The following is a 15403-nucleotide window of genomic DNA, read 5'->3' on the forward strand; positions in this document are numbered from 1 at the left end:
AAACTATCTTAGGCAAAGGTCATTTTATATGATTTTGGCTTTCCATTTAAAACACTCATTGGTTTTAATATTTATTTAATGTTTTTCATCCTGCAATCATCAATCTTTTGTACAAATAACACTGAAAAAATACAAATATTGCTTAATTTGTACAGTATACAAATATAAACATGTTCACAGGATATATAGAGCTACAGAGCTACAACATTTAGACAATTGTCCTACATTTGAATTAGTACCGGTATTGCTCAGGTTGAACTTGCATCTTTACCTTAGATAAGGTTGAGTTACACATGAGAAATTTTTTATTTCAACTCCTGATAATTTTAAAAACAGTTTGAATAAGAAAGAATAGAATCGTAAAGTGCCAGTCTTTGTAACAATCAGGCAATTTAGAAAAATTTCACCTGGCCGATTAAAACCCACCAACCTAACCACCCTATTTTAAAGGTACCCTCATCCTGAGTTAGAAATGGTAGGTCTTTAATTTATGCGTGTCTGGTAATTCGAGAAGTATCCAGATACATTTTGGTTAGAATGATAGCAAATTACAGAGTTATCTCCCCTTAATTGTTAATTTCTTGTGCATTTCAACCAAATTATACCACTGCCGATTGGCACTTAAGCACTTTCAATTAGAAAATTAATTAAGATAGTTGGTTTTGTTTCTGTTGATATGCTTTCATATTCTTTCTCAATAGAACAACTTGAAGAGTGGTAGTACTAGTTTAAATGAAGATACTTTAGGTAGTCAGCTAAAGTCAGGGATGGCACAATACATAGCATTAGAAATCACTCGTGGGAACAACAGAGACACAAATAGGGCAATAATTAGATATTTGCCCTGGCTATATCACCCACCATCTACAGTTCAGCAGGGGTGAGTCAGATAAATATTATATATCTATTATTACAAAAAAGTACAAGAATCGTGCAGTTATAAAAAGGAAAGAAAGACATGTTCGTTCATCACTGGTACACAATAAGGAAAAACAAGACACTATTTGAGAGAGAAAATGTGTTTGCAAAATAGCCATAAAAATTGTAACCCTTAAAAATGTTGTTATGTATTTTAAAGCCATGTAGATTTTCAAAAGTTGGCAGGTATTTCTCTGAATAAATTTAATATTTTTTTTTATCTTGTCCACCTTGACATCATCAATTTTACTTAGTACACTAACAAACATAGCTGTCTATTTGAAAGAGAAAAAACACAGTTAATGGTAAAAGAAAAGCATGATATTGACTCCAAAATTACCATTGTACTTCAGGAATGGAATATATGGCAATAGAATAGTAGGCTTCTCTCAATCTCATATGAATATTTGAATTAAGGGGTTTTACCTTTAATACATGGAGTTTAATTCTTTATTTTCTAGACCAAAAGAATTTACAGATTGTATTGGCCACATCAGGACTTTGTCCTGGCTTTTAATTGGTTCTTTGACTCACACTGCCATGACAGAGGGAGCAGCTCCTGTTTCCTGTTTACCAATACCATTGGATGCCAGTAGTTATGTTGCGGAACATGTATTGGTCATCATGACTGGGTTTGATGAAAGGTCAAAGGTTTGCACAATTTATAGATACTTAGTGATAAATGTGATACTTTATAAGTTTTTTTCATGAATATAGCATCAAAAGCAGGGCTTCCAAAATTTTTTTGAGCCAGCCGGACATTTCATATCTTATCCCGATTTTTTTATCCCTTTAGACTTAGTAAATTAGGCAACTATGATAATCAGTTGGCCATCATATATGATATAACCAATGATTGACATTTAAACGATATTAAACTTTACTTTGATATAAATTCGATGTTCTGACGTAAAGTATTATATTGAAAGTGCAGCATTCGAAGTGTGCAACATCAGCGTAATAATTCTGCTTAATTCCGCTTTAGACTCTTTATTTGTGCAAAATAACGCTTTCAAAAGCTTTACTTTCGTTTTTAAAATCACATTTTCCTAATGCCGGATGTTGACTTGATAATGGTAAATCACGGATCAGAGACGGATACGTAATATCCGTGTAAGTTTACGATTGAGTTAAGTAGCCTTTTCAAGTTATTTCTTCAAGAAAATACTCAAAATGAACGTTAGATAAAGGTATCAATGATAATTTTAGCATTATTGAAGAATTAGGATGCATAATTAAATTTCCCACCAGCGGACAATAGACACATGCGCACACGTGTACTAGTTCAAACAACGTGGTTCTGACGATTATTAGTTTAAAACCTTTTCAAATTTTTCATCAAATCATATTTATTAACGTATTTCTTATAATTTCAATCTTTTAGACTAAATTAATTAGATGCAACCCGCTGAAATGTAAGAAAATAACTTTGAATACCCTTTAGCGTACCCCGGTATTTAACACGATGTACAGTGTTTTTAAATATAATAATGAATATCATACAAATTCGAATTCATTTATAAATATTCTTATTTGAAGAATTATTTTAAAATCTAAGGATACTTTTTTAAAACTGAATGCTCATTTACAATAATATCTACAAAGCGTAATTAAATAGGATGTTGTTCCATACACGCTTTCATGTTTGACCTCGTTTACCTGATCACCTTTATCACCTGTTTATGTTCATTGTTATGCATCATCAATTCTTTTGATTAAGACAAGCTAAGGTCTCTCATCAAAGGTAATGACCTGTAATCAGTGAATGATTTATGGCTTCAATATTACTTATTGAAGGGATAATTGTTTGACAGCTTGTTGTTTTTTAAATAAAAGAACAAATGTTTTTTTCTACTTTTTATTGATGTACCAAGCCGTGCAATTGTGTACCCAGATGATTAGACTAACTGAGACACTTCAAAGTATGAAATATGCTGCATCTGTTTAATTAAACCCAAATATGACCGAAATATCTTTGTGAAATAGATTGCCACAATTATAAACTATAATGCCCAAACGGACATTTTTACCGATCGATAGTTGGTAAAAAAAGTGAAATGACCGTTTTATGAAAATGCCTTGAATAACAAAAGTGGCAAACCTATGATATTTGACCGTTTGAGGCTGAGAGCAGCCGGACTTTTTATATAAATTTCAGTCAAGTCGGGAATATATGACCGTTTTGGAAGCCATGATCAAAAGACATTTCAATAAATGTATTGAATAGAAATATGCATGTCTTATAGTGTTACACTAGTAGCACGATTTCAGTCTGAAACGGTCATTTTGGTCTGATCATATCTTAATCGACTGGATTTACCGCTAGAGAAAAACGTCAAGACTTTTAAGAACTTTTCAGACGCCGTTCCGATCGATAGTCGCATCAGGTAAATCAGTCCGTTAAGGCATGTCAAGATAAACAAGACTGAATCTTCTAGCGAGCTGTTAAGATCCGTTACGACTGATTCAGTCGAAATCAGACCAGATCTCAAAATTAACGTTCAAAATTGTCAGACCATGTTAAGATCCGTTCAGTATGTTGGTATGATACTACGAGTTACGCCCCTTCTGCTTGATAATGCATTTTAGATTAATATATATATGTATTAGATTTTAAAATGTATCTCTCGAATAAATAAAAAAAAAAATAATTAAAGATTAAATTCTCTGTTGATTCTTTATTTCTGTTGTTGTTTTGTTGAGGAACTAAAGTAATAAATTATTCGTCTACATATGTTGCTTATTTTTTTAATAAATGTTAGTTTAGTTTATTTATTTATATACTTAAATGCAAGGACGTATGTTATTTGTATACTCACATAAATGTTTGCTATACATTTAACCTTAAAATGTTGTGAACCCGGTGTGAAAATGTTTTTCGTATTTGAAAATCAGTAACGGCAAATCTTAAACGTAACCTAAAAAAAACAAGGAGAAGTGGTATAATTGCCAATGAGACAATCCACTGAAACGAAGCAGAGGCAAATTAACACTTGCGTATTATTTTTATGTCAGATGCTTTAATTCGTTTTCTGTTGATATGTGCTAGTTTACTATTACCGTTGTTGCTGATTTTATTTTTATTTCCATGCGAGTTACTCTATTAAACTTTGAAAAGCTTCTATTACCATATCTTTGTAGTACAATATATTATCAAAGAATTGTATATTTAAATATACAATTCCTTGGTATTATTAAACAATGATTTACTTTACACAGTGGTGCGTCTAAACACCACCAAGGTCGCCATAGTACATGAAGCTCCTGATACTGCATTCAGTCTGTGTCGAGACAGTGTTAAAACTATATATAAATTACCACCGTATAAAGATTTTGATTAAGAAAATGTATCCTACTAATTATTTTCCTACATATGCATATATAGTAGCTATGGCATACATTTGAAATTTTCCGTTTTAGTTATAATGATTGAGTTCAATGGCACGTGCTAGTAATCAACCGGGTCAACAGGTAACAAAATCAATGATCCATAACGTATGAAAGTACATGACTATTTTACAATATTACACTCAAAGGTGCCGTAAGGCTAAAGGTTAATAAAGAATTAATGAATTTATGTATACGTATTAGTATTTAAGCTGTTGATGTTTGACCGTCATTCTTAATATATGCTATGTTATATATTCAATAAAATAATGAATCTGAATCTATTATAGCTTAGTATGTACATGTAGTTTAAGATTCTTACAATATTATATATAGTGGCTTCTTTCTAAACACTATATCAAAAGATAATAAAAAATATGTGAGCGCTGCATCGAAAACCATTTAAAAAAAAACATGTACAGTTCGGAAGTTTGTTTTAAATTAGTAGTCAACAGAAACTTTTCGCTTCTTTACTTATAGAGTTCTGAGAGTATTCCTTTAGATTGTGTCAGTTATGTAAAGTGGTGTGTATTTGTATTCTATTTACTTAGCAAAATTGTATCACTATATATACATTTTGTATTTCATAATTATTCATATATATACTATAAGTTGTGTATTGTGGGTTTACGGGATGAGTTCATTTTTTTAAATGAAAGTAAGGTATTGTCATTATACTATGAGTGCATTTCTTTCTAACCAAAATTTTGTAAACGTTGTGTGGCGTTTGTTATCGTTTGCTAAACGCTACAAAAGAAGAAACAAATGCATCGTTTAATCCGTGTTTTCTGACCCTGTTTTGAACATTCAATAATGCATGCACGTGTTGTTGGTAAACAGATGTATCCCGGCCCATAAGTGAAATCAAATTCGAACCATTCTAAAATATTACAAGAAAGGTAAAATATAGGGATACTTGATGAGGATAGGCCTAGGTCTACATGACCATAACCGAAACACCTCTTTGTAATACTGGTAATAAAAACACATACCAGATATGAATTTATATTCTTAAAATACACACATAAGTCTCATACTACAAGCATGCAAGTATGAGTTATGAAAAATGTATTCCACAAGAAAAAATATGTATCATTCACAGAGTTATATCAGCTCTAAATTACTCTAAATATATGCACATAGAAAATGGATGAATTGCGAAGGATTATAATAAGATATACTGGATTGGTCCTGGACCCGATTAATTTTAATATATTAAAGGTTGAAGTTAGAAACAAATGTAGCGTTTGTACTAACAAACGACAAACTGCAGACTAATTTTTAGCGAGTGCATAGTTTGTCAAAGTTTATGTAAACTTTACAAACGTATGTTTGAAACAAATGATCAAAACATGTGCGCGCTTAGTCGTTTGCATCGTTTGTGCTAGAAAGAAATGCACTCTTTGACATGGAACCCACCAGTGTAGTTTTCATGTAGTATAATATTTATAAGTAACTTAAATGTAATTAATATGAATTTTGAATACTAGTAAATCGAAACATAACGGGAGCTAGACGCATGGATCCCCCGGACCTATCAGTTCTTTTCTCTGTTTTTAAATTTTTTAATGTTTATTTTGTTTTTATATTTCGATTTATTTTGTACTTTTATATAATTTACGGTAACTGTAGTGTATACGTGCTGCCAGACGAAAGATCTATATGTGTCCTCTAGATGTTTTTTTTGTGGATTTGTTGCTTTGTCATTGACGTTTAACACACAACTTTTATTTAGTGTGATCTATGTAGAAATTCAAACGTACTTAAGAATGAAGGATGCAAATCCAGGCTTTATATAAAGATGGTCATTTAAGAGCCACACAATTAAAAGAATACGAAAAATATAAGTGTTGGAATAACATAAATATACACTATATGTACATTGTCGGAAAATATAATTTTTATTTAACGAACTTCGGTAACTGGACAAAAAGAGAGGCGCACCAATCTTTTCTCCTTTTGTGTAGCGAGTACAAAATGAACTGATCTGAGTTATTTCGTATTGCATTTCTTTTAAATAATAAAATAGCACGTGCTCTATCTTAAAAAAATGCTCACAGTGCAGTGTACTACTTTTCAGACAAATTATATCAAATTATAGAGCAGTATAACAGCTCGAACTCAAAATGTGAACCATTCTATGTTGCGGGTTGGGGTCTGCAGTTTAGTTTGAAAGCTTCAGTCATACAAGTGTTTTACCCTTTTTATTTGGACTAAATCACTACTTTACCTTAAAATTCATCATCTAAATTTTCAAACATGTACTACTTTTCATTTGATGCATAAAATATAAAGAAAGAAATTTGGAAGATTATATAACCAGCATTATACACTAACAACTACCAAAGGCTGATAAGTATGCCATCGAATCATTTGTCACACACACATACACACACATAATATTCACACTGCTGTTCTCTCAATATGGAAGCGAAGTAACAGTATAGATAGATATATGATGATGTGGTATGAGAGCCAATAAGACAACTCTCCATCCAAGTCACAATTTGTAAAAGTAAACCATTATAGGTAAAAAAAAAAAGTCAAAACTATTTAGTTGTACAATAATTGGCTAATTGCAGGGCTAATTCATAAATTTGATCCAAGTTTTTAAAATCTCAGGTTTTTGATGTCATCGATTTCATCGTTCCCGGTGTAAAACAGTCCCTGACTACATGTACCAACGTGGACTTATGTTACGAACTAAGACCACTAACACACAGTTTTTACAACCGGAGCCCATGTCATTACTCATAAATGTCATACAGGCAGTTTTGTATTATCTGTCTTTTGTTTACCCTGACTCATTTACTGACAGAAAGAGCCTAAATTCTAATCTTACCAAAAAATACTTTGTGTACAATTATTTGTCACGTATTCGTCAAACTTTTTCTATTTATTTGATTATTTGAATTAACCTCACAACGCACGTGTCAATAAATACAAAAGGTGAATTATAGTTATAAACAGACGTAATGGTTATACAAGTAATTGTCATTATTTGTCTGGAATACACATACTTGTCATACTTATCCCCATATTAAACTGCTTTTCCCCCAAGGGCTAATTTCATACGGCATGGAGATTACTAGAATTCGCTTGCTTGGTTGGGCGTATTGCGTTTCTGCTAATTTTTCGAAGTTCCAATACTAAGTTTCCGAAAACTTAAAGTATACGTTTCCAGAATTTGTATTTATTACTTTTCCGGAAATTTACCTGGAATTAAATCTAAAATATTTGAATATATGTTAGATAATTTTTTATTTTACACGTTTATACAAAAATGTTTCTGATATTAAATCTACAATATATAAGATATTACCAGTTGACTACGACTACAAGGACAAAGATTCGGATTTTGGAAAAAAATGGCTGACACATTTCTTTGGTTTGGCTTACTTGCCAAACAATAATATTGAAGAATGATTTGTAGAATAAATAGCAGACGCTCCATCTGACGATAGATGCATGAAGTTTGCAGATTACATATTGGAATTTTATATAGATGGCAATTCGAGATTTCCAACAACCAATGGTTCCGAGTATTTTAATTTCCACTTATTCGAGCAGTTTTACGCTAGCGATCCTAACCTTTCAGTCTTTGTCGATGTGCTGTCAAAACTGCAAACAACAACATCATTGTAAAGATGAGAACTATATCTATTAAAGCACCTGTTCGAAAATATGAAAAGGAGAAGAAGGACTTCCTTGTTGAAAAAAAACACAAAACTTTTAAATGGTGTACTACTGTGGACTTTGTACGACGTGTTGGCTACAATTTTATTATGACTTTGCTTTCGTTCAATAGGTATTCCTTAATTATTTTCCCGGAAAAGTAATAATAATTTTTTTTCAGGAATCGTAACTATTTTCCCGCAAAAGTAAGGTATTTCTTTCCGGAAACGAGAATTTTTTTTCCCCGGAAACGTCATCTTTTTTCCCTGGAAAAGTAATGCCAATTTCCGGAAACGTAAAACGCCAGATTGGTTTTAAGCTTTTATTTTGGACCAAACTGTTTTTGTTACAAAATCAGATATATTATACGCATTCTTCATTTATCTGTAACCCCCAAGGGTAACTGGGGAATAGAAGTATGGTCACCATTGGTCTTCCTCCGACCGGCAGTAAAACCCTTGCCAAAGTGGGGCGTCCGTTTGGATGTGCGGGATGTACAAATTTGCAGCCGCTTCCGGTCAGAATAGGGACGTTAAATCCGATGCCTCGTGTAAAGAGAGTGCTACGCTCTTTGCACGTTAATAACCCTTTCAACAACTCTTTGAGGGGTCCTTAGGTGACCCGTGGCAGTCTAAAATTCTCGGACCTTAATCCCTTAATCTATTACAAAACTTACCTTATTGTATTTATTGTGAACTTGTTCTCGTCCTGAATATGCATGAAATATTTGCCACTGGATGTTAAGCAACCAACAATCAATCAATCATTTATCTGTACAAAAAAAAAAAACACAAACGAGAACTAGAGAACGAAGTCGACCAATACACAAATACACATTTTAAATATGCTTTTTTATTACAAGCATGCTTGTTCGGGGTTTTATTTTATCTTGAGTTTAATCAAAATACATAAAAAAAGATGTTTTTATGTCCTAGGGTTACGTATTCTCTCACGTATTTGACATATACATCTAGGCTGTCGTCTCTCCTCTAATAGTAGAGTACAGCTGGTTGGGTATCAAGATTCAAGATTCAAGATTTTATTCATAACCTCAGACACATACAGGTGTACAAGAGGACAATTTAATTACAAACATAAGATAATACATAGCGAGACATGACAGACGAAACACAAATACACAGTATATTATAAAAGACAATTGGTATAATTAGTTTAAGTATCTTATAATTTTTTTCACGAAAATTGATAACTTCTTTTGAACGTGTACGTTACATATAGACAGCAAACCAGTAAATTTGTTCTTGCATGGATTCATTACATAATGATTAAGTATAAACTTTGATCTAAGAGCAGAAACATCAGCATTTTTACAGATAAACCATATATGAAACTCATTCGCGACCCCCCCCCTCAAGAGGTAACTTCAAATTCGAACATCGAAGTTTAGATATATAATATCTGTATAATATCTGTCCTTAGGTAATAATCGTAATAAATATGGTTCTCTGGGATAGGCGCATTGTGTATTCAACCGTGGATACTATTAAATATCTGTAATAAACATAATTTTAATGTTTTGATCGTTTATTGTCTTAATTTTTAAGGTTACGCGGGTTCAGTTTTAAGCGAAAACAATTGGTATGAACAAACTTAGTTTCGGGATACGTGTAGAATATATAAAGAAACTTTCAATTATAAAGGTTTTTTTCGAGGATTTTTAAAGTTATACACATACAAATCCTTGTTATGTTTTTGGAATAGGCTTTTAATGTAGAATATATGACATTTATATATAAAGTACATGTAATTTTTTATGCTAGTAATCTATAAATGAAATTGCATAAATCACAAATGTCTCTAAACGAAGATTGTCAAATCAAATCTACACTATATAGGTAGGACGCAATTAAATTTTTCGTCATTTACAAGTGCACTTGGATTGTTTGGGTTTTATGTGGTGTGCAATGTAAGAGTGGAATACCAAAGTGTCATAAGAGAGAATATTTTTCGATTAAAACACACCCGGGAACACCAAGAAAGGTTACCAAAGAAGTTATGGGAACTTAACTGATTTCATCGTATATATTTCTGATAGTTTTCCCGACCTATTCACATATTTTCAAACTTGAAAGGTAACCTATTTCAGCGGCACGAGCCTTGAACACGTGACAGTTGTAAGTAACAGGTCATCTCACAGATATTATAGTTATAATAAAAGGTTAAAGTACTTACAAAATATGCATCTTGTAGAATGTGAATTGACAAATATATTATTTTCAAATTCGCAGTCCAAGTCAAACGGAAAATCTGTCACAAACAATTTTCATACTATAAATCCATTCCAACTATATCATTTTAAACACACACTAGCTGGCCTTTTCATTAATTTAGATAATACAAATTTAGCTAAATTTTGTGTATTAACATCAACAGATAAATCTCACACTTAATATCCTAGACGTTATTAATACTCACTTCAAATTTGGATTAACAATTCATTGATACGGATGACAACGCTTAATAAAATAAATATTATAACTTTCCGTTTAAATTTTAATTGGATGCCATAAAACTGTTTATAGAAAGCTATCTTGATACATAGGTAAATGAAAAAAAAAATCAATTGTAAAAAAAAATTCACAATTCCGTGCATTAACCCGGGGAAAAGTTACCACGTAGAAACGCTTGTATAGAATTCATGATATCCCGTAGGTAGTCATGTCACTTCAAATGCAACATGCTTTCAAATTTCGTATTAAATGCAAATTTTGCTTTATCTTTGCGGAGCATTCATAAAGTATTTAAAATTAAAATAAGAATTATAATAGCTTTAATAGCTCAGATTCAAAACATTGAGAATAAGATAAGCTCCTAGCTGTCGACATATACTTCTAAATATATAGCTTGTGCGCCATCAAAACCCTCATAGTCTTTAGAATTAGGTAAACAGACAGAAAGTCACAGGACTGTCGGATAAAAGCTCTACAGAGTTTATGCTGTATAATATCAGTGGCGGATTTACCAGGGGGGGGGGGGCATAGGGGGCACGTGCCCCCCAGTCGAGGTCACCAAAAAAATTTTCTCACATAGTTTTATTGCTACTGTATCTGCTTATCTAGATATCTAGATAGAAAATCAAGACACAGCTTGATTTGACTTCCTAAACTGGTCATTAATTAACCCCAGCTTCAACATGCGTGATTTATGACAAGTTATTGATGGGTGTGTAAATATTGACACCTTTGTGTAATGTCTATATCCAAAAGCATTTATGTAAACTACATGTACATGTACATGTACATGCTGGTTGGAATTAATACGAATATATTAACAGGATCAATATCGATTAACAAGTGAAATCTTCTTATCAGGAAAGAAATTACCAACTAAAATCGGTCTTAAAAGAATATGTAAAAATAGATGTTTAAGTGTCAAGAAGGTTAGTATCGATATGAGATATACGTCTTTATTACCAAACACTCACATTGTATACGGTTTCTGGGGAATGTGTCTTTCTCAGAACAGTCTTTTTCGAACTTTATTAAACAACAAACAATTTTTTCAATGCATACAGCATTTTTATTTAGACTCAAATGTCGTGTTTCTTTTCCTCATTTTTTTTTATGGAAACCATCGATTTGTCTTTAAAAAAAACATCCCTTTCCACAAAACATGAATGGTCTGTGCCTGATATATAATCATCAATAAAATGATATTGTATTTTTGAAAACCTACTTATAGTACAGTAATATTTGTATATTTTTTCTTGTTTCAATTACCGTGTATGAGGGTACGAATAGGTTACCGTGAATGAGGGTATGAATAGGTTACCGTGAATGAGGGTATGAATGGTTTACCGTGAATGAGGGTATGAATGGGGTTTACAGATTAGAGAATACTAGTAATGGTCAAAAAGTAAAGACTAGAAAAAAAATGGGCCCAAAAAATATAGAAAACAGATTAAGGGTGTTGAACTATAAAGAATAGAGGACATTATGCAGCAAATAAAAGAGTAGAAAGAAATGGACCCAAAATTAATTAAAAGATATAGAAATGAAGACCTGAAGACAAACAGTGACGTAGCCAAAAAATATATATAATGCCTTTTTCTCGGACTAATACATTGAAGTATACAGAAATTTACAGTTCAGGACATTATTATTACCCAAGAAGATCGTTTAACATTACAAAATTGTCTTGAAAGCTGTGGTTTGGTTTTTACACTATTTCAGGATTCTTTGTATTTATATATATGGTTACTAGTTATATTGACCTAAAAATGTTGGTAGTCATGTATGGTATTTTGGTTCTCAATTTTTTTTGGTGCATATATCAGTTTTTATTAATTAGGGCCCCGCCGAATGGCGGACGCCCTATAGTGATCAGTCTGTCCGTCCGTCCGTCCGTCCTTAACAAATTGTGTCCGCTCTATATCTAGAGAACCGTTATGATTTCAAAGTTTATACTTGACATGTATATTAACCAACACCAGAGGGTGTGTCATAATGTATGTTCAACTTCCTAAGTCAAAGGTCAAGGTCAAAGACTTTGGTTTTAGTTGACAACCCCATGTCCTATGGTAAAGATCGTGTCCGCTCTATATCTTGAGAACCGTTATGATTTCAAAGTTTATACTTGATATGTATATAAACCAACACCAGAGGGTGTGTCATAATGTATGTTCAACCTCCTAGGTCAAAGGTCAAGGTCAAAAACAAACTTTGGTTTTAGTTTACAACCCCATGTCCTATGGTATATACAAGATCGTGTCCGCTCTATATATTGAGAACTGTTATGATTTCAAAGTTTATACTTGATATGTATATAAACCAATACCAGAGGGTGTGTCATAATTTATGTACACTTTCTTAGGTTAAAAACTTTGGTTTCAGTTGACAACTCCATGTCCAAATGATAAAGATACAATTTTTTTACCACACATTATTCACAGCGGAGCCCACAGAGATGGCTCCCATCTCAATGATATCTAGTATTTTTCTGTTATGCTATAAATGGTAGGTTGGACCACCCTGATACTGGTTAATTTTTAATGTCTGAAGTGTGTTTTGTTGGTTGCTGTTTATCATATTTGTTTGTTTGTAGCTTTTGTATATAAATCAAACTGTCATCACTGTTGGGTTTCTCGTTAGAATTTATTACATTGTGTTAGATGCATAGGTTGCTCATTATGAAGTATTAGTTTTGGTCATTGTCGAAGGGTGTGCAGTGACCTATTATATAGTTACTAACAATTACATCACTTGGTCTATGGTTGATGACTGTCTCAACGAAATTCATACCACATCTCCTTATTCCAGTTATTTTACATTATACAAGACTACAATATTATCAAACGAATGTTACTTATTGTTAATAGTTGTCGGACTATTGTTAACATAAACTGTTATCACAGAGGTCCGTGTAACACTTATCAATTCAAAGTTTTAAAAAGTTTTCAAATTTTAGATTTTTGGAATTTTGATCAAAGTTTTAAAATATCAAAATTCCAAATTATCTAAAAGTTTTGAAATTTTGAAATTTTGACCAAATAATTAAAATTTTAAAATTCTAAATATCGTTTTTAAAATTTGATAGTTTAGATATTTGATCAAACTTTAAACTTAACGTGCAGTTTTTATCATTTCGCTTTTAGAAAGTTTGATTTTTTCAATTTTTGATTAAGATATCAACAATAGAAAAGGGGCGAAAGAGGGGTACCTGTAAACACGGCTATGATTATGATCATTCTTAGTTAGGAATAAAAAGCACGAAGTATACCTGTAAACTGCGAAACGAAATAAAAGCGGAACAAAGCAGAACAAAATTAAATGAAACGTTACTGTTACTTAAAAGTTAATGTATAAATGAAACCAGAGGCAGACAGTTGAAAGCGGTTAAAAATTAGATAACAAAATAAATATTTCATAAAAAAAGAGAATTCATTTTAAAACAAGACGCACGGCTCTGATTATGATGATTCTTACCTTAGAAAAGAAAGCACGAAATCAGAGACATATAATACAAGAGATTCGCAACTCTAGTAGAGTCTATATAAAAACCAATGAAATAATTTTATTTACACCAAGGGTGTATATATGTATACACATAAACAATCTTACTTTTAAACCGCCATCTCTTTACCCCAGAATAAAAAGACAAAAACCACTACAAATGATTAAAAGACAAAAACCACTACAAATGATTAAAAGACAAAAACCACTACAAATGATTGTCTCGTGGAAATAAGGTTATAAAATACTTTTAAATAGTGTCTTCCATGTTGCTTTAATGTATGACCTCGGCGCCCACTTCAATGTTGTGAGTTTTTTTTTTATAGATTTTTTGTTGCTTCGCGGACACACATATCCATCTTTGTATGCAGTGTTGTCAATTGTTTTTGTTGTTGGGTCTCTCGCTTATGTCTTCGTCACTTTCACTACCAACAAAGAGTTCGTTATCATTTTATTCAACTAGGAGTATATCTAAGTCGTAACTATTAAGATTGTCATCCCACAAAATAAAATCGGAATTTTCCATATTGCGTGCACATGAATGACGCTTTATTCAAATGAGAAATTAATTGTAATTTTCTTAAATATTAATTCTCAATACACACTTCGAACATGAAGAAACCATAAATTTACCGACAATCATTTAAAAAACAACTCAATGCAAGCCTATGATGAAACTGTCAAACAACACTTAGAAATCAAACATTTACCGACAATCCTACAGAAAAAACTCAATGCAAGCCCAATTAATGATGAATATAAAAATAAATAAAATTTTAATGTTTCACTGTTTCACTGTTTATTCAAAATACACTCAGACGCAGATTTCCTGCGTAACAGGAGCGACAAATACACATAAATTTACAAATAACATAGAAGCGAAATGAGTAGAATACATAAAATAAAACAATATAAATATTTTTTTTTTACAAAACTAAATGTATACTACATCTATTGACCAGATCGCAAAAAGTGCGTGCAATCTGTAAAGTTTAAATAACCACGTGATCACGTGAACACAATAAAATGATAATGGATAGTAACAAAAAGTGTAACATATATAAATATTCATATGTGGTGATTTACAGAGAAAGCAGTAGTTTTTCAACCTTTTGAATGAAAATAGAAAGGTTAGTAAATACATTTCAGTTGCAATATTTCAACATTCCATAAAGTTTGTTGATATTTGGGTTGATTCTGTAGTAATTAGGAATATATGCATTTCTTACTTCAATAACATCAGCATTGTTACAAAGCGCTATGTAATGATACTCATCTCCAAAACCAGTCTTACAAAGCTTACATTTTCTTTCAATTTCTGGAATTCTATTCCATCTCCCCGTTTCGATAGGAAATTTGATATTGCAAGTGCGAAGTTTGCAAATATAGAGTCTACTAAATTTTCTAAGTCTAATTAGATAGGGTTCCATACAGAAGTCAGTCTTAAATTT

At 31.8% G+C, this 15403-nt stretch overlaps 1 protein-coding gene across 2 annotated transcripts in view; it reads left to right on the forward strand.

Annotated features, from left to right (window-relative positions):
* Positions 1-15403, forward strand: part of LOC127738137 (protein unc-79 homolog) — a 91713-nt gene that overhangs the window by 60484 nt on the left and 15826 nt on the right. For both annotated transcript variants that reach the window (XM_052249268.1, XM_052249269.1), the window contains 2 exons: positions 702-880; positions 1380-1569. In XM_052249268.1, coding sequence (XP_052105228.1) covers positions 702-880; positions 1380-1569 — 369 coding nt within the window. The remainder of the gene's footprint in view (positions 1-701; positions 881-1379; positions 1570-15403) is intronic.

Source organism: Mytilus californianus, unplaced genomic scaffold (assembly GCF_021869535.1).
Source record: "Mytilus californianus isolate M0D057914Y unplaced genomic scaffold, xbMytCali1.0.p SCAF_4, whole genome shotgun sequence".
NCBI lineage: Eukaryota > Metazoa > Mollusca > Bivalvia > Mytilida > Mytilidae > Mytilus > Mytilus californianus.